The following is a 26,771-nucleotide window of genomic DNA, read 5'->3' as shown; positions in this document are numbered from 1 at the left end:
CGGTAAGGTATCTAATGACTTATTTATTTAGTATTCCATAACTTAATAACAGAGATGCTCAAACTAAAGTGGTAGAGACATGACAGAAATCCTACAATGAAGCGGGACTGTGAAGTGTTCTCCTCTATGTGAGAGGGCGATCAAGATAAGAGAGCGAGCGGCCCCGTTGAGGGAGTTTACCATGGATGTTTAATAGGAGTTTACGGAGCAGATGAAAAGACACAGAAAGACAGAAGCACAATAACAAGTATATGAAGGTGTTTTTTTGTAAATTACCGACGGTGTCAAGAGGAAGTAAAGTCCCTCCCATGAGAAAACTCAAAATCCATTTCCCCAAATCCGACACTAGAGGTGGTCTTAAGGAACCGGCACCAATACAGTAGCCTATAATATATATAATACGTAACATGTGTAATCACACACTTAGCGATATAGAACATAAATAATAAAAATGTAGGCCTACCTGGTTTAAAACACTTTTGTTGTCATACTGTGGAATGAGTTCAAACTGAAACGAGTTCTTCATTCAAAATGTAGGGTCAATTACATATAAGAACAAGGAGGAGAAGAAGAAGTAAGAGAAGTAGTAGAAGAAGAATGAAGCTGGTGTGTTTCCCGCAACGAGACACTACAATACTAATTGTGGGCTCATCATGTTGATTCGACCACAACAGAAAAAAAAAAAAACTCTCGCTCTCTCCAGAGGGGCAGGTCAGCCAAAAAGGGAAAACGGGCCGTTGCCCGGGCAACATTAGCCCGTACCTGTGCACGTCCCTGGGGGCATCACATTTTTTATAATTTAATCATTTATTTCTTGGCCCATGCTACACTCTTTTGCTGAGTTTCATTTAAAGTGTTTCTGTAATCCTACAGACAGACAAACCAAACTGAAAACACTGTCAGAGTAATAAGAGTCATGAAACAATCCATAAAAACCAAGTTCATAAGATTTTATTGAAATATTATTCTGGATGTAATCACTATTTAGAGCCTTAATGCATTCATACATTGAAAGATAAGATGTATTTTGGAACAATGCAGTTCTTTGAAGCGTCATTTATAATAACATGATACAGACTATGGGTCAGGGGTATTTCTGTAGATACACTGCTATCCAGTCACTTCAACATAATCAACACCGTGTCATTTAGCATCCATTGAAGCGACTTTACTCTTATGAAACAGAGCCATAACCCTCTGCCGGACCTCTTTGATCTGCAGGCCGTAGATCAGAGCGTTCAGGGCGGGCAGCACCACGTGTAGCATGACGGACGCCACCTTCCTGTGGGCCGCCAGCTGAGGGAAGCGGTGCAGAATGATGATGATGAAGCCGGACACTAGCAGGATGGCGTAGACGGCCAGGTGAGTGGCGCAGGTCTGCAGCGCTTTGCTGTTCAGAGTCTTGTTCTTACTGCGCAGACACACCATGGCGATCCTCAGGTAGGTGAGCGTGACGCTGCCGATGGACGAGCCCAGCAGGACCACGGTGTATCCGAGGCCGTAGATGTTGTTGATGAGCACGCTCTCACAGGACAGCTTGAACAAGGAGGCATTATTGCAGGAGTAGTGGAGAATATTCCACCTGCAGCGAGACAGACGCACACTGAGGCCGATGAGGATCCCCACCATGAGGAGAGGGATCACCCACGCCCACACGGACAGAACCAGCACCATCCTGTGGGTCATGATGGTGGCGTAGCGCAGAGGATTGCAGATGGCCACGTAGCGATCGAACGCCATGATCATGAGCACGGTGTGAGAGGCGCTGGAGTGGAGGTGGACGCAGAAGGCCTGGACAACGCAGTCCGTGTACCAGATGACCCGCTGCGAGTCCGGAGTCAGGAGGTCCCGCAGAACATGAGGGATGATGATGGTGGGCCCGAACACATCGTTGATGCTCATGTTGCACAGCAGGAGGTACATGGGCTGGTGGAGGCCGCTGCTCCTTAAGATCAGCACCAACAAGCCGATGTTGGACACCATGATGAAGATGTATATGATTAGGAGGAGGATGAAGCAAGGAATATAAGACTGGGAGGGGATATTGAACCCCTCTAGGATCAGGACATCTTTACCAAAAGTGCTGTTTTCCATAGCTTTCTATCCTGTAGCAATACAGACTTTTATATGTTAAAAGTTATATAGAGTTACAGTTGCAGAAAAAGACATGTACCTGAAGATATTTAAAAAAAGTCTTAATAAAGTGAATACAATGATTCTAAATATGCCCACATAACATCGCAACGACTCGCTGTAAATAAGACGCATACATTGTGTTTTTTACAGAAATAGAGACACTTAACATATTAAGTCACCAAGTGTACAAAGTCAACATCTACATCAGTTCATTAAATGGTTGATTCACCTAGATTGAAATTGTTTAATTTAAAATTGTATTTCAATCTTGAATAAAGTTAAACAATGAAGAGTTGTTCCTGAAGGTCGTTAGGTATTGACAGTAACATATGCTTTGAGCAACAAAAAACAACTTTACATTCTCATATGTCCACAAAGTCAACATCGACACTGCTCCTATGCTAGACTCCTACTACTAGGATGGGTTAAATGTGGAGGCCAAATGTCAATGTGCTGTGTTCTCTGCATGTGTGACCATTAAAGAGGGTTTCATCCCTCCGATTCTACCTATCTAGATCATGAAATGGTTGATTCACCTTTAGAAAAAAGAAGATTAAAATGTTTTTTAAAGATTGGATGAAGTTATACAATGAAGAGTTGTACCAGAAGGTCGTTTCTACAAAAGACACATGTTTGCAGAGTTATTGACAGTAACATAGACACTGGTTCTGCAAAGACAAAGTGTTAATTTTAAGCTCAACAAAGAACAGGTTTCAGATCAGATCAGGAAAAAACTCCAATAACAACCTTGAAATGGGGAGAAAATGTGAACTGGAAACAGCAACAGAGGAGGGATCCCTCCTCTGATACATCCCTGTTGAATAGTTTTCAATGTCATTTTGCAATGCTATGAGAAACCAAGAAACACTTTACATTCTCCTATAATGCATTAAGTGATGGCAGAAACAAACACACCAACAAGACATGAGAATTGAAACTGTAGCTGGTTAAAATTGGAGTAAACCAACATTCGAAGGAAGCTTGAACACGGAGAAATCCTACAAGCTGCTACAGTGAATAAAGGATATGTGAATGTACATTCATTAAATAAGCACAATGTCTAACAGCAGCTGCTCAGACACAGTCCTGCCTTCACCTCCGACCAGAAGTGAAGACTTTTATTTGGTGCATCGCGCGTTGACAGGTCAATGGTAACTTGGCAACAATGACGCTTCATTATGTGTATCTAACGAAGGTTAGTTCAAGATATTGGCAGGAAGGGTGGCTAAGACATATATGACTAAATATCTTGGGGTTTGCTCGTGTGTTGACCAAGCAGCAACCTCCGGTTCTAATAAATAAAGCCAGCACTGCCTTGTGATCTTCAAACGGTCACTTTAGGGCTCTGAAAGTGAGATAATCCCCAAAGACCCCCATGTTAAAAGGCCCAACCCTATACAGCAGAAACAAACATGTTTGCAGCCTGGTGGAAGAAAAAAAAGGTTCTGGCCTATTCATATCAGCTATACCAAGGTTTACATTTGTATATAACTTGTCTGTTTAATATAAATGTAAGGATGCAGGAATGAGTCCTAAAACCCTTAAATTAGTCAGCATTTCTTCACCTTCAGTCCCCTGGTCTGTAGGTCAATGGTTTTTGGTTTTGGTTGTTAACCTGAAATAAGGTCTGTGGTTAACACAAGCTGAAGAGGTTAGAATTCTACGGCATAAAATAAGTCAGTAAATACTAGAGGTGGGGACTCGAGTCACATGACTTGACTCGAGTCCGACTCGAGTCGCATATTTTTGGACTTCAGGCTTGCTTGACTAACATTAATAAAGACTTGACTTGACTTTGACTTGGTATTCATGACTTGAGACTTGACTTAAGCTTGAGACAGAAGACTTGAAAGGACTTGACTTTTTTTAATTAAATATTTGCGTTTTTGTATTGAGATATTACGTTTAGTTTTTTTTAAATGTGATTGGGTGATTATAGCGCCGTGCGCGCAAACCTGGCAACCCAGGAGTGTCAGTTAACATGGCAGCGGCTAGCGTTACTCCAAAAATAGTCAAGTTTTGTTACGATTATTTTGATATGTCACGTTTTGTGACAGGGTTAGGGTTAGGGTTAGGGTTAGGGTTAGGGTTAGGGTTACCTGTAGGTGACCTGTAGGTGACCTGTAGGTGACCTTTAGGTTACCTCCAGACAGGGAAGATAGACGAACTAACATTTCTGTTAACCACCTACAACCTACAACCTACATAACCACCTTTGCTTTCTCACTGTCTCCATCCCCACCAACTCATAACGCTGGCAATGTCCTTGAGCTCATATTCTCAAGGAACTGCTCTACTTCTAACCTCTCTGTAAACCCGCTCCACACATCCCATCACTTCTTCATTTCATTCTCTCTAACCCTTTTCAAACATAACAACCTAATCTCTTCTAACTCTGCACCTGTCCGCCGTAACCTCCGTTCCCTCTCCCCCTCTACCTTTGCCTCATCGGTGCTCTCAGCCCTCCCTTCCTCTGACTCCTTCCAACTCCTGCCTCCAAACTCTGCTGCAGAAACTCTCCTCTCTCCTCTCTCATCCTCTCTGGACTCTCTCTCCTCTCTCCTATCTCATCCTCTCTGGACTCTCTCTCCTCTCTCCTCTCTCATCCTCTCTGGACTCTCTCTCCTCTCTCCTATCTCATCCTCTCTGGACTCTCTCTCCTCTCTCCTCTCTCATCCTCTCTGGACTCTCTCTGTCCTCTCTCCTCTCTCATCCTCTCTGGACTCTCTCTCTCCTCTCTACTCTCTCATCCTCTCTGGACTCTCTCTCCTCTCTCCTATCTCATCCTCTCTGGACTCTCTCTCCTCTCTCCTCTCTCATCCTCTCTGGACTCTCTCTCTCCTCTCTACTCTCTCATCCTCTCTGGACTCTCTCTCTCCTCTCTCCTATCTCATCCTCTCTGGACTCTCTCTGTCCTCTCACATCTCGGCAAGCTTGTCAGTCCCCTCCTGCTCCCTGGTTGAATGACGCACTGCGTGCTAATAGAACCATACTTCGGGCAGCAGAGCGGAAATGGTGGAAATCCAATTACCATGACGACCTCCTAACCTATCAGGCTCTCCTCTCCTCTTTCTCTGCTTCCATCTCTCAGGCAAAAAGCACTTTCTTTCAAGATAAGATCCAATCTTCCGATTCCAACCCCAAAAAACTATTTTCTATCTTCTCCACCCTCTTGGACCCCCCCAAAGCCCCTTCCCCCTCCTCCCTCTTGGACCCCCCCAAAGCCCCTCCCCCTCCTCCGTCTTGGACCCCCCCAAAGCCCCTTCCCCCTCCTCCCTCTTGGACCCCCCCAAAGCCCCTTCCCCCTCCTCCCTCTTGGACCCCCCCAAAGCCCCTTCCCCCTTACTTCTGTCAAGCAACTTTGTTAACCACTTTGAAAAAAAGGTTGATGATATTCGCTCTTCTTTTTCTGACTCACCTTTACTCACCGCTGGGTCACCAGACCCTCCCTTCACCCACACACTGACCTCCTTCTCCCCTCTCTCTCCAAGTGAGGGTCTTACCCTCATTACCTCTGCCCGCCCTACCACCTGTCCTCTGGACCCTATCCCCTCAAACCTCCTTCAGACTATCGCTCCTGATATTCTACCGTTTCTCATTTCATCAACACTTCTCTAACTTCTGGTCACTTTCCAAACAGTCTCAAGGAGGCAAGAGTAAACCCTCTCCTAAAGGAACCCACTCTCAACCCGTCTGATGTTAGAAACTACAGCCCTGTCTCTCTCCTCCCGTTCCTGTCTAAAACACTTGAACGCACTGTCTTTAAACAACTCTCCTGTTATCTCCATCAGAACAACCTTCTGGATCCGCACCAGTCTGGTTTCAAGGCAGGTCACTCAACAGAAACTGCTCTCCTTGCTGTCTCTGATGAACTGCACACGGCTAAAGCAGCCTCCCTCTCCTCTGTCATCATCCTTCTGGACCTGTCTGCTGCATTCCACACGGTGAACCATCAGATCCTCCTTCGCACTCTCCAAGAACTTGGAGTTTCAGGCACTGCACAGTCCCTCCTCACCTCATACCTCAAAGACCGCACCTACAGGGTAACTTGGAGAGGGTCGGAGTCCGACCCTCGTCAATTAACTACAGGGGTCCCTCAGGGCTCTGTTCTTGGTCCCCTCCTCTTCTCCCTGTACACAAACTCGCTCGGGTCTGTCATTAGCCTGCATGGTTTTTCATACCACTGCTACGCTGACGACACCCAACTAATTCTGTCCTTTCCCCGCTCAGAGACCCAGGTCGTCGCACGCATCTCTGCTTGCCTAGCAGACATCTCTCAGTGGATGTCTGCTCACCACCTCAAGCTCAACCTTGATAAGACTGAACTGCTTTTCCTTCCGGGAAAAGATTGTCCCACTCTTGACCTAACAATCAACATCGGCCCCTCTGTTGTTTCCCCGACTCAGACTGCAAGGAATCTGGGTGTGACCCTTGATAACAAACTGTCCTTCACTGCAAACATCTCTGCTACAACCCGATACTGCAGATACACTCTTTACAACATCAGGAGGATACGTCCCCAGCTGACCCAGAAAGAGACGCAGGTTCTGGTCCAGGCTCTCGTCATCTCACGCCTAGACTACTGCAACTCCCTCCTGGCTGGTCTACCTGCATGTGCCATCCGACCTCTGCAGCTCATCCAGAATGCAGCGGCTCGTCTGGTCTTCAACCTTCCTAAATGTTCCCACACCACGCCGCTCCTCCGCTCCCTTCACTGGCTTCCAGTAACTGCTAGAATCCACTTCAAGACACTGGTGCTTCCGTACCATGCTGTGAATGGATCTGGCCCTTCCTACATCCAGGACATGGTTAAACCGTACACCCCAGCACGTGCACTCCGCTCTGCATCAGCCAAACAGCTCGCTGCACCCGCACTGCGAGGGGGACCCAAGTTCCCATCAGCAGAAACACGTGGGTTTGCTATCCTGGCTCCAAAATGGTGGAATGAGCTCCCCATTGAAATCAGGACAGCAGAAAGCTTACACATCTTCTTCAGACTGAAAACTCATCTCTTTGGACTCCACTTCCAGAGATAGAGTTACTAACAAAGCACTTATATACTAATAAAGGGCTGGCTTATCTAAAGCCAGTTGAGTAGCACTTGAAATGTTTGGCTCTATGAAACCTGATGTACTTATATGATTCTGTTTTCTTCAAGGTTGTATCTTCCTGGTCGAATGCACTTATTGTAAGTCTCTCTGGATAAAAGCCTCAGCTAAATGTAATGTAATGTAACCACACCTGCAACCTGCTCGTCAGCCACACTATGAAAGCCTGCAGCCTGCACTCGTTCCCTGCCGGATTGTTGCCGTGAACGGTTTGTTGCGTGCCGCTCTAGCTTTTTGCCAGCATATTCTTTGACAACTTTGCCTGCTTTTGCCTCACACTCATTTTGTTGTCTCTCCCAGGAGGAATCCAAGGCCTTCCACACTCCCAAGACCAGCCAGGCCTCTCCACCCACCCTGGAACAACTGTTTCCCACTGCCGCCATAACCAACCTCCACTCCCAGCTCCCCTTTTCTAATAAACAAATGTTACTTTCACCAGCTGATTCCGAGTCATCCTTTTACATGTGTTAATAGTCACATTCCAATAGTTAAGTAAACTATCATAATCATCCTAATGACCACAGTGGTCAGTCCACCCAGGAATTTTGAGTTGATCAATTACAGGAATATTATGTCTTTATGTTCAAATAATGTAAACATATTTTAGTAAATTGTTACCACAGAACATTTGCATACTTTTTGTAACATAAAGCATGTTATCCTTCTCTAAAATAATAACATTCTGGCAACAAAAAAGATCTAACTTGCAGCTGAAAATGTTTTAAGAACAGGAGGACATAATGTTCTGACAATGTTATCAAAAACATTTTAGGAACGTTTTTAGAGAACGTTATCTTACCTTTCAGAAGAACGTTCTGGCAACCAAACAAAAACTTCCCGCTGAAAACCTTCTTAGAACAATGACTGTAACATTCTCAGAATGTTTTTAGAACCAAAAATGTCTAGCTGGGTTTATAGCCTAACGTTAGCATTTCATTTCAGAAATCATAAAGTGGTGTTAATATGTGGAAATTATTACACTTAACTAAACGTTTAAGAATCATACACGTTTGTTTGACACAGATCATTTTATGACATAATCCGAAAAAGAAATACCATTAGTTTATACAATTCAATATAGGCCTGCAATATATATATATATATATATATATATATATATATATATATATATATACATACACAAGTACAATTGTACATGGATATGGATTTTCATGGATATGCAGATATAAGTGGTTCTGGGTGTGCACGTCAGCATTAAACACAATTGTACACTATTGGAAAGGGTGTGTGAGTGCAATCAAGGCCCTTTAAAAGTCATTATGTCATTTTACATATTTTGTGCCTCTGCAACATTAAACTGATGAACAAAGCACCTTTACCTAATGCGTCAAACATTTAAATAGTGGTAGTTTTATAACATATATTATTCTGAAATGGGTTACTATCAAGAAATATTTGATAATGCTAATAATGTACTACCTATAGTAGTTTAACTTTACTTTAAATTAAGTTTTGAATGCAGGATTTTCTACACTTGATGCTTTCACTGAAGGACTTAGCTGGGAACTTGAAGATATCGTTTAGTGTTTTGTTTTTCTGCATTTGCTGAAACCTTCTGACAGAACCGTCATGGTGTACATCATTACACAATCCTGAAAATGTTTGACAACCAAACATGGCTTCTTCAAAAGAATAAATTGTAGCTAAAATGAAATGAAAAAGGCAATTTCCCCAGAGTATGGTCAATATAATTAATCGTTCTTAATAGATATTTTTTTAAACTCTGCAAATCTGTTACTCAACTACATGTTAATCCAATATCTCTTAACTTGGCTGATTTCATCTTGTCACTTTGATAATGCATTCACTTTCCTGACACATCTCGTTTTTTTAAATGGTGCTGTTTATTAATATGCATGATTCTCTGAAAAATGTTTCCATGACTGACAAGGTGTATTGATGGTGACAACCCTATTCATCTTTCAACACCTTTATGAAAAATATTTTATTTACAACAACAGTGCCCTTTCAACATGATTCCTGCAGAAGCGTTATCAGTTTATTTCATTTGAAGCACACGTCCACTGTGAAACAAAGTGGCTATCCTCTGCTTTATCTGTGTTATCTGCAGCCCATAGATGACGGCGTTGAAAGCAGGCAAAGTGGCTTCACACAAAACAGACACCACCTTCCTGTAGTCCGACATCTGAGGGAAGCGGTGCAGGGTGATGATGATGAGGGCGGACGCCAGCATGAAGACGTAGACGGCCAGGTGAGTGGCGCAGGTCTGCAGCGCCTTGCTGTTCAGAGCCTTGTTCTTACTGCGCAGACACACCATGGCGATCCTCAGGTAGGTGAGCGTGACGCTGCCCATGGAGGATCCCAGCAGGACCACGGTGTATCCGAGGCCGTAGATGTTGTTGATGAGCACGCTCTCACAGGACAGCTTGAACAAGGAGGCGTTGTCGCAGAACGGGTTGGGTATCACCCTCCTGCAGCGAGACAGACGCACGCTGAGGCCGATGAGAATCGTGACGCCAATGAATGTGGTCGCCCACGCCCACACCGAGAGACCCAGCACCATCCTGTGGGTCATGATGGTGGCGTAGCGCAGAGGGTTGCAGATGGCCACGTAGCGGTCGAACGCCATGATCATGAGCACGGTGTGAGAGGTGCCCGCATAGAGGTGAACACAGAAGGCCTGGAAGGCGCAGTCGATGTAATGGATGTAGCGCTCTGGGTGAGGAATGAAAATGTCACGGAGAACATGCGGTGTTACAATCGTAGCCCCAAAAATGTCATTAATACTCATGTTGCAGAACAGCAGGTACATGGGCTGGTGCAGGCTGCTGCTCGTACAGATCACCACCACCAGCGTGATGTTAGACACCAGAGCAAAGATGTAGATGAAGAGGAGGAAGATGAAGGAAGGGATGGTGGACTGGGGGGAGACCTTCAACCCCTCCAGGAGGAGAATGTCCTCATTCAGAGTCAAGTTTTCCATGTCTATGTAAAACTGCATTTGTCCCTGCAAAGTTTCTGATAACAACAAAAAGGTTTTACAAGGCAAACAGGAATGGGCTGAGCGACATGTACATGAAATACATTGGATATATATGACCACATACCTTATATCAACTTTGCATATTGTACGGTTAACTATTGCAGCTTTCAGCGTAAACAATCAGTCATGTGGACACAATGACTTAATAGGTAGAAGCTAGAAAAGAGACATCACGTTATTGTAATGCAGACATTAAACAACAGGACAATACAACACTAAATCTGACATCATATTACAATGTTGATATATGCATACTCTTCTTATTACACACTCTACTCTCGTCTTCATCAGAAACATTTCAGTTTCTTCACAATTGTCACAATAGTTCAGTGTTTCTGCAGCTAACCCTAACCCTAACCCTAACCCTGGATACCCTGATCCCATGGATGTCCATTCAGACACACAACACTCAACACAGGTTAGAAGCATTTACTGATGAAGATGAATACAAGGCAACATATTTCAACACATGTCATTAGTCCTCAGCCTGTAATCAGGAGCAATATCTTACCTGGAGTATTGCATATTAATATTAAAGCTTTTCTAAATCTTATTTTGATGTCTTAAGAGCAGATTGAATCGCCCCCTACATCAAGGACTTTGTACAATGCAAACAAAGGATTCAAGAATAGCTACATATTGCTGAGGTCCATTCACACACCTACCATCTCCAGCTGCAGCGGGGTGTAAGCATTCTCTTGTTGCACCCCGTCCACCTGAGACCCAACTTGTAAAAGCTGCAGCACTTTTATTCAGTGCACTGGAGGCTTGTACCTGGAAGTCAGCTGTCACTTACTAACAGGTGACTCGCAGCATCACCCATGTGTCCATAGTGATGGTAATTATACACATAATAATATACACATAATAATATACACATAATAGACACTAAACCTGTGTATGTTTTTCTAATTTTCTGATATATATCATATAAAATGGTATTAACCAAGTTTTTTTATTTATGAAATAATATGTCATAGTTACAGTGCATAGCAACGGGACACGATACCCTGATAAGACTTTGTATGATATGCTGTGATATGAGGCATTACTTCATTTGTATCTGAAATACATCACTTTGATGGATTTAACTTTGAAATGCAAAATAAAAGTTGATTATTTCTGTTTATTTATTTAATATCAGTTGGCAGGATTGAAGCACAACATTGAAGTGAAGCAGTTGCGTTAGGCCTGAGATTCTGAAACAGCCTTTATATCATAATAATAAGACCCTGAACCAGATTTTGGTAGTGATTACTCTTTTACAACATTAAACAAACTTGTGTTTATATTCTGAAAAAACAACCTTTTAAAAATATTTAAAAAATGTAAATATATATAATTTAATTGATGCTAATTTTAGCCCCTCCAGCTGGAGGGGCTAAAAGTTACACAAACATCAATGTACCCTGTTTTTTTCTTTTTCTTTTTTTCATACCTTATTATTATGTTGGTTAACATTGGCATTGTAATTCTGATTTTCATTGATAAGAACCTTCACCAGCCCATGTATCTCCTTTTCTGCAATCTGCCTTTTAATGATATTCTTGGAAACTCTATCATGGTTCCTCGTTTGCTCATAGATATACTGCGGCCTCCCTCTGAACGCCTCATCAGTTATCCAGAGTGTGTGGTGCAAGCTTTTACTACACACATGTTTGGTACCACCGCTCACACTGTACTCATGATTATGGCTTTTGATAGATATGTGGCTATCTGTAATCCTCTGCGCTATGCTGCCATAATGACAAACAAGATGGTGGTCAAGCTGACAGTTTCTGCCTGGGGAGTAGCCTTGGTTACGGTCGGGATTCTGCTCGGTCTGACCGTACGACTGAACCGATGTCGGACTTTGATCACAAATCCTTTTTGTGACAATGCCTCTCTGTTCAAACTGTCCTGTGAGAGTGTGTTCATTAATAATGTCTACGGCCTCACGTTCACTGTAGTTCTGTTCACAGCTTCAATCGGCAGCATGGTTATCACCTACAGTAAGATCACTGTGGTCTGTCTGATGAATAAAAACAAGTCTTTGAACAGTAAAGCCCTGAAGACCTGCAGCACTCATCTTTCTGTATATCTAATTATGTTATTGAGTGGAATGCTTGTTATCGTCCTGCATCGCTTCCCTCAGTACTCAGACTACAGAAAACTAGCTGCCATTTTATTCCACATCATCCCCGGCAGCCTGAACCCTATCATTTATGGGGTTCAGTCCAAAGAGATACGAAAATTCCTGTCACAATTATTTCAGCATAAAAAGGTTTTGCCATCATTTTAATTCCAATACAAATGAACAGAACCAAACTAAATATACGTGCATGTATATAGAAGCAGTGTGCTTGTCTGTGTTTGTAAGCATATACATGGATTGGCCACACCTAACTTAACGTTACTGTGAAAAAATGAATAGTTAATCAAACTGTGTTTAATATTTAGTTTACTTGTAGAAAACAATGAAACTATCATTTGTGATTTTTCTCTTTTTATTTGAGTAATGCTTTAATTTATGGTCATTTTTGAACATATAATATACTAAATACGAAATGATGTGTTAACCTCATGGAATTGTATTGCATAACAATATTTGGATGGCTTTTATAAAGATGCAACTCTTAATGGTTATAATATCGTAAATGGTTAATTATATTAAAACATCAAAACTGACCAAACATTATTGATTGTTAATAAATAGTTTCAGGTCCACCAATGTATGTTATGTTAAATGATGTTTTAGAAATGATTTGGTCCTAATACTTAATATTGTATACACAATGTGTAATGTGACAGCAGCTCACATTTGTGATAACGTATTATCAGGTATGATCAAATACAATTTGTGTTTCACATTACACGAACTAATGATGAAAAAACATGAATTATGAATAATATGTAAACGGTATATATTGTCATTCATCAAATATAATGATTATTGATTCAAGTTAAATGATGGTTATTTGAAATGGTGACGCCTGTTATGCTTCTGTAATCTGTGTTTCTATTTGTTTAGAAGCAAAATAAACTTTAAAAATGTGTGCTTTTATAAAATGATTTGTTTGTTGTTTGTAATTGTTACAATGGTGAACTCTGCAGCATTATTTTGTTCTGAATCTCTGTTCATGGTACGTCTTCAGTTATTAGAAATATAATAAATGAATATCAATAATTGTTGTGTCTTATGTTTGTAAAATCCATATCAGATGTAACAGATAGATTTGGTAGGTCATACTTTGCCTCACCAAGAATCGCGATCCTAATAATAATCTTTATTTATAATAGTACTTGAAGAGTAGTCCAAACCTTTCCAAATAAGCATGAGATAAGAAATACTTAATCTTCAAAGCCTTTCTGGAAGCAGGACTGAGGGCTCCCTTTTCCTGCTACTCAAAGTTCTGGTCATTGTCAATAAACACTGGTTGTAATGAAGTTATGTAGAACTTAATCCGTCACCAACAGAAGACAATCCATAAACATTCCCCTTTCAACTAAACGTGTTTTTTTTACATTTGTTTTGTGTGACGCCATTTCCACAAATTGGAGTTGGGGCTAGATTGGTTTGTTGAGGCAGGGGCCCTTGTTATTAATCATCATTGTGATTCCCAGGTCTAACCACCCCCTCTTTCATATTAGCTTCAAATATAACAATGGTGTTTTAATCACCAATAATAACGTAAGGTAATATGAATAGTCTTTTTAATACTTACATTAAACTAGAATTAATATCCACCTTTTAAACTTACAATATTCACAGAAGTTTAAAACAAATATCCAAACCTTTACATGACTTACATCAAAACTCAAAAATCAGTATGGTCTCTCAGGCTCATCTTTTCTATCATATGCACAACTAGCATCTATTATTAGTACAACATGTAAGGAGGGAGCCAGGCCTGCTTCATGTATGGAAGAGGACCAGCGCCTCAAGCAAGCAATCATATCATCAGGTGTGGTCTCTAACATTTATAAATGATTATCTAGAGCTCGAAAGGAGGGTCAGGCCGATTGTCGAACCTCAGATTGAGGAGGAACAATGCGGAGTCCGTCCTGGTCGTGGAACGACGGATCAGCTTTTTACTCTCGCAAGGATCCTGGAGGGGGCCTGGGAGTACGCTCATCCGGTCTACATGTGTTTTGTAGACTTGGAGAAGGCGTATGACCGGGTTCCCAGGGAGTCACTGTGGGAGGTGCTGCGGGAGTATGGGGTGAGGGGGTCTCTACTCAGGGCCATCCAATCTCTGTACTCCCAAAGCGAGAGCTGTGTCCGGGTCCTCGGCAGTAAGTCGGACCCATTTCCGGTGAGGGTTGGCCTCCGCCAGGGCTGCGCTTTGTCACCAATCCTGTTTGTAATATACATGGATCGGATTTCGAGGCGTAGTCGTGGGGGAGGGGGTCTGCAGTTCGGTGGACTAAGGATTGCACCACTGCTTTTTGCAGATGATGTGGTTCTGATGGCTTCATCGGTCTGCGACCTTCAGCACTCACTGGATCGGTTCGCAACCGAGTGTGAAGCGGCTGGGATGAGGATCAGCACCTCCAAATCTGAGGCCATGGTTCTCAGCAGGAAACCAATGGACTGTCCACTCCAAGTAGGGAATGAGTCCTTACCCCAAGTGAAGGAGTTCAAGTATCTCGGGGTCTTGTTTTCGAGTGAGGGAACAATGGAGCGTGAGATGGGTCGGAGAATCGGAGCAGCGGGAGCGGTACTGCAGTCTCTTTACCGCACCGTTGTGACGAAAAGGGAGCTGAACCAGAAGGCAAAGCTCTCTGTCTACCGGGCCATTTTCATCCTACCCTCACCTATGGTCATGAAGGATGGGTCATGACCCAAAGAACGAGATCGCGGGTACAAGCGGCCGAGATGGGTTTTCTCCGCAGGGTGGCTGGTGTCTCCCTCAGGGATAAGGTGAGAAGTTCGGTCATCCGGGAGGGACTTGGAGTTTAACCGCTCCTCCTTCGCGTTGAAAGGAGCCAGTTGAGGTGGTTCGGGCACCTAGTTAGGATGCCACCTAGTTAGGATGCCACCTGGGCGCCTCCCTAGGGAGGTGTTCCAGGCACGTCCAGCTGGGAAGAGACCAAGGGGTAGACCTAGAACCAGGTGGAGGGATTATATCTCTTCTCTGGCCTGGGAGCGCCTTGGACCCCCCAGTCAGAGCTGGTTGATGTGGCCAGGGAAAAGAAAGTTTGGGGCTCTCTGCTGGAACTGCTACCTCCGCGACCCGACCACGGATAAGCGGGAGAAGATGGATGGATGGATGGATGGATCTAGGGCTGCCCCGAATACCTATTCTCCTGTCCAACTGTCCTGGGAGCATGCCTTGAATATCTCTCTGTCTGCTTTGCAATGGAACTCCATTTGGAGGTCAGCTGTGTTCTCTTCTAAATGTGTAAGATTCAGGATCATACAGTTCAACATTCTCAATAGAGCTTACATCACCCCTGTTACAAAATCCAAGATGGACAATAAACACAGAGACTTATGCTGGCATGAATGTGGCAAGCGAGGCACATTGTTGCACCTACTCTGGGAATGCCCAGCGGTAAAAAAACTTTGGTCAGAAGTAATATCCTTATTGTCTGAATCTTTAAAAGTTAGTTTCCCTACATGTCCCATTGCATGTCTACTGGGTCTCAAGCCAGATGGCAATCCTGCAAGGACTACCGATCGGCTCTGGACATTGGCCTGTTTAGCCACAAAAAGACTCATCCTATTAAACTGGAAGGAACGCAAACCAGCCTGCTTTACTAGGGACTCATGGCTGAGGGAGTATCTGGACCTACTGAACATGGAGCGTGCAGCTTCTCTGCTGGGGGATTTTGAGGGGAGACAGGAGGATTGCGGTTCACTGTCTGCAGCTCTCCTATCTAACCCTGTCAATATGGCATCTCCTGTGTAATGTATAATGTATTGTGTATGTAATGTCCTGTGTATGTCACAATCAGCTGTCTTAGGAAGTCATCCTTGCATCCAATCCCCCCCCCCCCCCCCCCCCCCGTTACGTTTTGTTTAGTTGTTTGTTGTTACATGTTTTTGATGTACGGTTTGTTATCTGGAGCAATGTCTGTTTATTTAAAAAAAAAACAAAAAAAAAACATGACTTACAAGTACAATTGAATTCCTATTTCCTTGCATTCTAGCAGCAGGAAAGGGAAAGCTACTACATAGGCACTACATTTGTACAGTTGCAACTTTATAATAGCCATCCAACTTTAGAGGCGGTTTGGAAATCAATAACTAACTTATTATCATAAGAACAGATTGTTACAAATCTGTTGTCCACTTATGTGTCTGATCATTGTTGATATAAAAACAATTCTGAAGGTTATTTTGGATGGCGATCATATATTTAAAATGAATTGTTATAATACATTTTTAAACAGTTAGTTGCTTATACATCCATAAACAGTATTAAGACTGAGTCTTTGGTAAAAGGTTATTATACGTATTGAAGCATCCAAAAACTTTTTTTAATTTGAAGGTTAGTACTTTGTAAATGTTTATAAAGTTACAGATTGTATTTCCATCCATCCGATTAGTTTGATAGATATCTACGAATCATTTGGCAAACATTGACAACTACTTGATATAGTATATAAACTAGTGCAAAAACAAAAAACCTTTCACGACATTTAGAGAACATTACAACGATGAACTACTTCTAATCATTAGGTTAATAAATATAGTTTCATTAACTTTTCATTTCAATAAATTGAGGGGTGATGTAAATGTTCTGAAATTCAAAGGTCTTGAATCGTTTATCCTTTGAGTACTAATTTGACGGATCCAATAATATTCATAAAAAAACTAACAAATACAGGCATATTTCTGCTTATATATATATATAGATATATATATATAGATATATATATAGATATATATATTCTTTATTCATTTGAATTAACATTACGGCAACACTCTTTTATACTGAAACATTTGAGAGAGAAATGCTCGTATCTCTTTGGACTGAACCCCATAAATAACAGGGTTCAGGCTGCCGGGGATGATGTGGAATAAAATGGCAGCTAGTTTTCTGTAGTCTGAGTACTGAGGGAAGCGATGAAGGACGATAAAAAGAAACCCACTCAGTATCATAATTAGATATACAGAAAGATGAGTGCTGCAGGTCTTCAGGGCTTTACTGTTCAAAGACTTGTTTTTATTCATCAGACAGACCACAGTGATCTTACTGTAGGTGATAACCATGCAGCCGATTGAAGCTGTGAACAGAACTACAGTGAACGTGAGGCCGTAGACATTATTAATGAACACACTCTCACAGGACAGTTTGAACAGAGCAGCATTGTCACAAAAAGGATTTGTGATCATAGTCCTGCATCGGTTCAGTCGTATGGTCAGACCGAGCAGAATCCCGACCAAAACAAAGGCCACTCCCCAGGCAGACACTGTCAGCTTGACCACCATCTTGTTTGTCATTATGGCAGCATAGCGCAGAGGATTACAGATAGCCACATATCTATCAAAAGCCATAATCATGAGCACTGTGTGAGAGGTGGTACCAAACATGTGTGTGGAAAATGCTTGCACCACACACTCTGGATAACTGATGATGCGTTCAGAGGGAGGCCTCAACATGTCCATAAGCAAACGGGGAACTATGATAGAGTTTCCAAGAATATCATTAAAAGGCAGGTTGCAGAAAAGGAGATACATGGGCTGCTGAAGGTTTTTGTCAATGAAAATCAGAATTACAATGCCAATGTTAACCAACATAATAAACAGGTAAGAAAAAAAGAAAAAGAAAAATAGAGGGTACATTGACGTTTCAGTGACTTTCAACCCCTCCAGCTGGAGGGTGAAGCTGTTGAAGGTGTAGTTTTCCATCAACCTGAAGAATGAAACACAAATGAAGGGGATGCTGATATGTCACAGAAGTAAGAAAAATATCTTACCAGAAAAATATATGTTTCCTAAAATGCAAACCAATGACATTTAAAATAATTCAATATTACCTTCAATTTCTCTTTCTGTGCCTGAAGAAACCAAACAGTCTTCTGACCGACTTCAACCTCTGTCTCAACTTTATAAAGATGTACTGTAGTCATATCGTGGGTGACGTAATAGTGTGTCATCATTCAGGTAACGATTGGCTACCTATCTTATTTAATTGTCCAAGGTTGGCATTGCTTGTTGGAACAGTGTCCATTTGGGATTCACTTAGAATGATGCAGCTTTCTCTTGAACAGAATTTGGATTAATGTTTAATGGCACTTAGTATTCCAAAATGTCTTAAAGTGCAGTTATATGGCATGTGATTTATTTTTAATTTCTTGAGTTAGGGCCCAGGACAAAAGGATGAGATCAATTCAAGGATCTGAACGCTCTCAGTTTGTACGTGTCAACGATGAATCTTCCATGCAAACCAAAGTGAGCCATGGAGTGCCACAGGGCTCAGTGCTTGGACCTATTTTGTTCACATTATGCTTCCGTTAGGCAATATTATAAGAAATCATTCTGTAAACTTTCATTGTTATGCGGATGATACTAAACTATATTTATCAATCAAGCCTGATGAAATTAATCATCTAAATAAAATTCAAGACTGCCTCAAGGACTTAAAAACGTGGATGACCTTACATTTTTTGATGTTAAACACGACCAAAACTGAAGTTATTGTACTTGGCCCGAAGAATCTACGAAACAAATTATCTAAAGATATATTAACTATGGATGGCATTAATTTGGCCTCCAGTGAGACTGTAAGGAATCTTGGTGTTATATTTGATCAGGATTTATCCTTTAACGCCCACATAAAATCAATTTCAAGGACCGCCTACTTCCATCTACGTAACATTGCAAAAATCAGGCATATCTTGCCTCAAAACGATGCAGAGAAACTAGTCCATGCATTTGTTACTTCAAGGCTGGATTATTGTAACTCCTTATTATCAGGGTGTACCAAGAAGTCAGTCAAGTCACTTCAGCTGATTCAAAATGCTGCAGCTCGTGTACTAACCAGAGTTAGGAAAAGGGACCACATTACTCCTGTTCTGGCTGCCTTACACTGGCTCCCTAAAGAACACAGGATAGAATTTAAAATTCTTCTTCTGGCCTACAAAGCCCTTAATGGGCAGGCGCCATCTTACCTTAAAGAACTCATTATACCCTACTGTCCTACTAGGGCAGGGGTCTGCAACCTTTTTGACCAAAAGAGCCATTTTGCTCCTTTTTCCCCCAAATTATTTTGTCTGGAGCCGCAAAACATATTTCATAGCTTGATAGCTAATAAAGTTGTATTTATTGTTATATCAGACAAAAACTACAGTTTTTTTGCATTTATTAGGCTATTTATTACATTATATAAAACTGTTAACCTCTAATAAGAAACAAAGAACTCCTATAAGGAGAATTAAAAATAATACACAGGCCTACTTTAAAATAAATTAAACACAGCACTTGGGGAGTCCTCTGAACATTTGAAGGAAAAAAAAATATTATTAAAATGGGCCCACTTTGAAATAAATAAAACATAGAGCTGCACCCTAAAAAGAGTTAAAGGTAGGGTAGGTGAGAATGGAGAAACCAGCTCGAGTGCGCTAGAATTTGAAAATACACAACCGGAAAAAATAGGCCTCTTCCTTCAGACTTTCTTACAGAGCCCCTCCTCCAACACACACGAACGCGCATCATCAATGAGGCCACGAGATAAATGTGTGCACAGATGGAAGGCTGACAGGCAGGTAGGCCATCCAGTTATTTTAGCCGGGCCGGCTCAGATGATTGGTCGTGCTTTTCACAGCGCTACGGCTTCCAGAGATTCATTTTTGTATGTATTTATTGTCAAAGCATTTAATATATTCATTGCTATCGGGACGTTAAGAGCATTCCATGGAATATAACAAAAAGTGTTTTCTGAAATAAATGACATACCCCATTGAATTATGACTGAAGATCGTCAGCTGTCTTCCTCTCCCGTGTTGTTCCTCCATACGTAAAGGCTGCAGTGCAGCACCTTTGACAACTTCTCTCCACATATCAAACATACCGGTAAACCAGCATCGTTTGCTGTGAAAGCATATAACTCTGTCCACACAGAATTAAATCCTGTGTTCTTCCGGTACTTTTCTTTGATTTATCCATAGTTCTCTCATCGAGCCGGGGGTCCCCGCGCGAGTGCCTCCAAGAAAAGGCGCTAGTGCGGGACCGTAGCAGGATGTGACGCATATTTTAGTTGACCTAATTAAAACCGTTTTGTTTTTTATTTATGTGTCACAGTATCACCTCAAAATACAAGATACGAAACATTTTCAACCGTGCAACAAATATATATAAATAGTCCTACAAATACTTTTATTTTATTTCCTTCTTATTTTTGTCTAAGCTCAAGGGAGCCAGAGCAGAGGGCTTAAAGGGCCGCATGCGGCCCGTGGGCCGCGGGTTGCCGACCCATGTACTAGGGCATTGCGTTCCAAGAATGCAGGGTTGTTGGTTGTTCCTAGAGTCTCTAAAAGTACAATGGGAGCCAGAGCCTTTTCTTATCAAGCTCCACTTTTGTGGAATCAGCTTCCAGTTTGTGTTCGGACGGCAGACACCCTATCCGTTTTTAAGAGTGCGCTTAAGACCTTCCTTTTTGATAAAGCTTATAGTTAGGGCTGATTAGATTCAGCCCCTAGTTTTGCTGATATAGGCTTAGTTTGTCGGGGGACATCTTACTTCTTCCTTCTCTCTGTCTATACCTGTGTACTCTCATGTTCCGATTAACCCAGCTTCTCCAAATTTCTTTCTTTTTGGTGTCTATATACGCCGGGATCCGGAGTCATGGATGATCCTGCGGTCCTGTGTCATGGATCGCGAGTCCTGGATCTTGAGTCGTGGCTGCGGTCCTGGATCATAAGTCCTGGATGGATATACTCGTGGATTCATCTTCCTATTATACACACATGCATTTCCAAACATTTGGACTACCTATGTTGCAAATATATTATCTTTTCAATTTACACACGGCATCTATTGCACGTCTGTCCGTCCTGGGAGAGGGATCCCTCCTCTGTTGCTCTCCCTGAGGTTTCTCCCATGCTCCCCTTTAAACTGTGGGCTTTCTCTGGAAATGTTTCCTTGTACGATGTGAGGGTCTAAGGACAGAGGGTCTAAGGACAGAGGGTCTAAGGACAGAGGGTCTAAGGACAGAGGGTGTAAGGACAGAGGGTCTGAGGACAGAGGGTGTCGTATTGTCATACTGATATTCTGTACAAACTGTGAAGTCCACTGAGACAAATGTAACATTTGTGATATTGGGCTATATAAATAAACATTGATTGATTGATTGATTGATTGATTGATTGATTGATTGATTGATTGATTGATTGATTGATTGATTGATTGATTGATTGATTGATTGATTGATTGAAGGAAAGGCAACACACTTGGCTATTTATGGCCACAGTATGATTTACTATGTGACATCAGCGTACTCCGCGTTATATCAGTCCTCCTGCACATTCTACCCAGGCGCAACGCCCTGCCTTAACCAGAGTCTTTCCAGAAAGTGAGAATTCTTCTGATCTGATGTTTGAGTTCATCAAAGAAAACAGCTCAACCTATGACCCCCAAAGACTTGTGACCCATTGTTGGTCCCTGAGGTAACATGGTTTACTTAAGAACTCCCTATTTGCTCATTCCAAGAACTATCTCCATTTGGCAGTGGCAAACCGTGTCTATCACAACTGGACCTTCTGTAAATACACACACCCCCCGCCGCCGCCGCCGCCACGGCCAGGGCATTCAATCAAGCGTATAGAATACCTTGGCTGAAGGATATTCTACCCAGAGACCCAGAACAAGATCTGATTGGTTGCTTTCTTTTCTAACACGAAACCACTGAAATGCGTAGAGCATGGTCCGAGAAGGACAAAAAAATCAACGTAACACTGTAATATTACATTTTTTTAACATGTTATTTATATAATTAAATCGATTTTTAATTTGTTTTATCTGAGTGTTCCAGGGTATTCTCTGAATACCTTGAAGGCCCTGGCAGTTCACCACTGCCATTTGGCCGTCTACAGGTTATGTCAGTCATGTTGGGGACTTACCTCAGTGGCAGCTCGCACAGGGCACTCTCTTGGTTGTACAAAAGTATCGAACAATCTCCTTTGCACACGGTGTATTTATTCAAAGTGAGGTGCATTTCATTTTGCATGAGAAACAAACAAAATAACACTTCCCACAATATTAAAGATGTGATATTGGAACAATTTTTATTTTTTTTACTTTTACGTTTTGTGATTTAAAATGTTTTGTTCATAAATCATGGCTGATAACAATCACATTATGATCACATAAACTATCCCATAAAAGTGTATTATTACACACATTAAAACGTGTATACTATATTAAGAATCTATAAATATAACATAGATGGAGAAAGAGATTATTGAGCATTAACAAGTATTATGTTTATCAATGCATTAGCAATAATTTATTAACAATTGAACGAGGTCATATAAGCTTCAGTTGCAACTTCATAATAGCCATCCAAATCATCTTTATAGGCAGTTCAACATGATTTGGATCACCATCATTAAGTTACAAATGATGGTGATCATTTGTTGTTAAACAGTTAGTTGCTAAAGCATCCATAAACAATATTCAGACAGAGTCAATCATTTGGTAAATGGTTATTAAATACATTTTAAAGCATCAGAAAATACCATTTAGATTGAAAGTTAATTGTGCTGTCTATCTCCCGACAGTGTGGGTGGAATCAAATAGGTCTTTAACCTTAGAAGAGAAAGGATAACAACAATACAACAATTAGGATCACACATATCCCATACACATTAAATCACATTCAATATAATAATCACACTTATTAGGGGCCTCTCCTGATTCCTCAATCTCAATGACATTCATTTATGTTCCCCTCTATTTATAACAGATCAATGAACCCAGTGAATCTCCACCCAGATTTAAAGTGACACTCACATAAACTGAACCCCATTAATTGAGCCCTCATACACCCAGAACAAAACATGAGTTTACAGCACATTCATTGTTTCATAAGTGAGGCTTCTATAGACGAATCATTTGGTAAAAATAAACAACTATTTGATAAAGTACATGAACGTTATAGTGATCCCAACAAAAGACCTGTAAAGACATTTACATCATTAAGATAATAAATAAGGGTAACTTCATTATTAACTTCATTGCATTACATTGTGGGGTCAAAGACATGTTGCTATTTAAAAGGTCAGGAATCTATTCTCAACTTAGTACATTTAACCTGCCTACAACAAACACATACAAGCATATTCCATCTCATATGTTTATTCACGGTTATTTGTATCGACATTACAATGACGGTAAAACCTTTTTACGCTGAAACATATGTGATACGAATTTTCGTATCTCTTTGGACTGAACCCCATAAATAACAGGGTTCAGGCTGCCGGGGATGATGTGGAATAAAATGGCAGCTAGTTTTCTGTAGTCTGAGTACTGAGGGAAGCGATGCAGGAGGATAACAAGCATTCCACTCAATAACATAATTAGATATACAGAAAGATGAGTGCTGCAGGTCTTCAGGGCTTTACTGTTCAAAGACTTGTTTTTATTCATCAGACAGACCACAGTGATCTTACTGTAGGTGATAACCATGCTGCCGATTGAAGCTGTGAACAGAACTACAGTGAACGTGAGGCCGTAGACATTATTAATGAACACACTCTCACAGGACAGTTTGAACAGAGCAGCATTGTCACAGTAAGGATTTGTGATCATAGTCCTGCATCGGTTCAGTCGTACGGTCAGAGCGAGCAGAATCCCGACCGTAACCAAGGCTACTCCCCAGGCAGAAACTGTCAGCTTGACCACCATGTTGTTTGTCATTATGGCAGCATAGCGCAGAGGATTACAGATAGCTACATATCTATCAAAAGCCATAATCATGAGCACAGTGTGAGCGGTGGTACCAAACATATGTGTAGTAAAAGCTTGCACCACACACTCTGGATAACTGATGAGGCGTTCAGAGGGAGGCCGCAGGGTATCTGAAAGCAAACGAGGAACCATGATAGAGTTTCCAAGAATATCATTCAGAGGCAGGTTGCAGAAAAGGAGATACATGGGCTGGTGAAGGTTCTTATCAATTAAAACTAGGATTATAATACCAACATTAGCTAACATAATAAAAAGGTACGAACAAAACAAAAACAAAAATACAGGGTAAAGGGACATTTTGGTGACCTTTAAGCCCTCCAGCTGGATGTAAAAGCTGTTGTAAGTGTAGTTTTCCATCAACCTGAATCAAAAATAACAAATGGGGGGATGCTGATTAGTCACAAAAGTCATTTTAACACACGGTATATATTTCTGCAAATGTAAACCGAGGATACATTGGAAATATATCAAAAGCTGGTCAGTAATACCTTAAATGTCTCTTTCCGTGCCTGTGGTAGACTGCTTCTCACCAGCCAGTCTTCTGACAGAAATGTGTCTCAATTTTAAAAGAGATGTACTGTCCTCCTGGGTGACGTAACGTCACCTCATCAAACTGGTAGCCATAGCAACCCCTGCCTAACTAATGGGTTTGATGGGGCTTGTTGTTGAGTTATTATCAGAGATTTTCTTGGAGTATTATAATAGAATACTTGACATGTTTCCGCCTTGATTTGATTAATTTCATTGTTAAAAATGGTTTCATTGATATTAATGGTCACCCTTCGAGGTCAGTGCCTAATCTTAACGGTACGAGGTCAATGACACACCTTCACAATTCAAGGTCAGCGTCCAACCTCAACCGTATGAAGCCATAAAACACGATGTCGCTGTAACTCCAATGGACATGGTGTATATCACCGGTCCATGCCTCAACAGCTCTACGCCAAATCCGAGATCTCACCATATGCAGTTTCCATGGCAACGCATCCATCGCCAAAAAACACGATGTTGTCTTAAGTCATAGGAAAATTGGCCAAATGGCACCAGGCTTCAGAGGATGGTTAACACTCCGGCCCTCAACATTTCTATATGACAATTCAGAGATTCGCTAAAACTCTGTTGCCATGACAACACATTACTCGCCATGAAACACGATAATGCTGTAACTCCTATGAAAATGGTCAAAAGGTGCTCAAACATCACATCTGTGCTAACAGTCCAGCTGTGAACTCATCTACGTTTCTGTTGCCATGGAAACACAATGCTCGCAACGAAACACGGTTTCTTATAACTTCATTGTAAATGCTTCAAACGCCCGGAAACGTCTCATGTTATATAATGATGCAACCCTCAAGACATTATGGGGGTATTATGGGGTGTAATCGTATGACACGCGGAAAACAGCGGACCTGCGCGGATCATCGAAGACCCATTCATCGCTGCTCGCAGCTTTCATTTAACTTAATTCTGTACGTTTCCATTATTCCGTTTATTTTTTTTCATCCAACTTCAGAAAGTTGCTTTTGTCTCCTGTTTTATTGGAGTAGTAAGTCAGAGGATTGTAGGGTCAGTTCATGATGATTTTCAGCCACTGGTTATGAAATTGTTAAGGTCATCATACAATATACAGAGAGAAACTCGGTCTGAATTAAAGGTTAATAAAATATGTAAATATGCCAAAGATGTAAATATGCCATATGTCAAATGATTGCTGCGTTAGTTGCGTCCGGGCCCCCTTGGCCTCCATGCTCGGTGATGTAATGTAGACATGACCTTACTGTTTTACCACGTGTGTTTGCTGTTGTAACAGTGATGTGTTAATTAGCACCATAATCAGCAGGAACTCTGCAGGGAAACTTCAGCTAACCCCGACCTCCCACCACACCAGCTGAAGTCGATCAACAAGCTCTCTGTTGAGGAAAATGTCTCTACGCTCAGACTCAAAAACTAACATGAAACCACCAGGCGACTCAAACCCCCGTTGGGTTTAAGGCATTCAAACAACAGCAACTTTCGAAAGATTATGTAATCAAGAGATTTTTCATACAACTTTGTGCAATCTTAAATGAAATGATCCCAGAGGGACACAATAGTTTAAATTATATTTCTCCTACTCGTAACATTTCGTTTATTTTGAATAATTCTCAAACCCGGCATTTGAAAATGTTTAAGGAAAAAGGTTGTACAAACTGTGACTCAAATTTGGAATATGTATGTACAGAAAAAGAAATATCAGATTTGAATTCAACTTGTACATGATTGTTCTCCAACTTTGTCTGTAAAACGTTCATGTTTTTGTACCATATTGAATACCTTTATTGGGCATTTGAGACACAGGGTGTCGAGGCAATGCTGTATCTGTCCTTTCACTGGATCCAGAACCACGTGGCCCCCAAACACTTCCTGGGTCATTGCAAGTTAGTTTATTTTGGTTTGTTTATTTGTACGAGCATTGTTGTGGTAGAGGTCTGCACTCTTGTAGTCGTTCTCCTAGTTTTAGCTAGTTTTGAGTTCATATTTTTGCCAGTTTTGCACCTAGGAGTGACCCCCATGAAGTGCAATCATCTTGGACAATGAGCTTAAATAATCACAAAGGGTTGAATGC

The 26,771-nt window shown here is 41.5% G+C and overlaps 4 protein-coding genes across 4 annotated transcripts in view; 2 read left to right on the top strand and 2 right to left on the bottom strand.

The window, feature by feature from the left end:
• Nucleotides 1-1,143: 1,143 nt before the first annotated feature.
• Nucleotides 1,144-10,520, bottom strand: LOC307018399 (uncharacterized protein; the record flags this gene model as incomplete). Its single annotated transcript, XM_079648630.1, has 3 exons — nt 10,334-10,520; nt 9,268-10,244; nt 1,144-2,031 (listed from the first exon to the last, which is right to left on the bottom strand). Exons 2-3 carry the CDS (start codon nt 10,225-10,227, stop codon nt 1,144-1,146), a joined length of 1,848 nt encoding a protein of 615 aa, XP_079504756.1. The 5' UTR covers nt 10,228-10,244; nt 10,334-10,520.
• Nucleotides 5,892-26,771, top strand: part of slc13a5a (solute carrier family 13 member 5a) — a 110,661-nt gene continuing 89,781 nt past the window's right edge. Inside the window, exon 1 of the mRNA XM_079647359.1 lies at nt 5,892-6,080. The gene's annotated coding sequence lies outside the window, so the exon portion shown is untranslated. The remainder of the gene's footprint in view (nt 6,081-26,771) is intronic.
• LOC307018398 (olfactory receptor 52N5-like) lies at nt 11,831-12,550 on the top strand (the record flags this gene model as incomplete). The annotated part of the gene is made up of 1 exon (XM_079648629.1): nt 11,831-12,550. One exon carries the CDS (start codon nt 11,831-11,833, stop codon nt 12,548-12,550), a length of 720 nt encoding a protein of 239 aa, XP_079504755.1.
• Nucleotides 17,171-25,603, bottom strand: LOC307018397 (olfactory receptor 52P1-like; the record flags this gene model as incomplete). The annotated part of the gene is made up of 3 exons (XM_079648628.1): nt 17,171-17,880; nt 24,289-24,381; nt 25,576-25,603. The coding sequence occupies 3 exons, from the start codon at nt 25,601-25,603 to the stop codon at nt 17,171-17,173; spliced, it is 831 nt and encodes a 276-aa protein (XP_079504754.1).

The sequence above is a fragment of the Notothenia rossii genome, assembly GCF_949606895.1.
Source record: "Notothenia rossii genome assembly, chromosome: 9".
Classification (NCBI taxonomy): Eukaryota; Metazoa; Chordata; class Actinopteri; order Perciformes; family Nototheniidae; genus Notothenia; species Notothenia rossii.
Note: the sequence above shows the minus strand (reverse complement) of the source record. Positions and strands in the feature narration are given on the sequence as shown.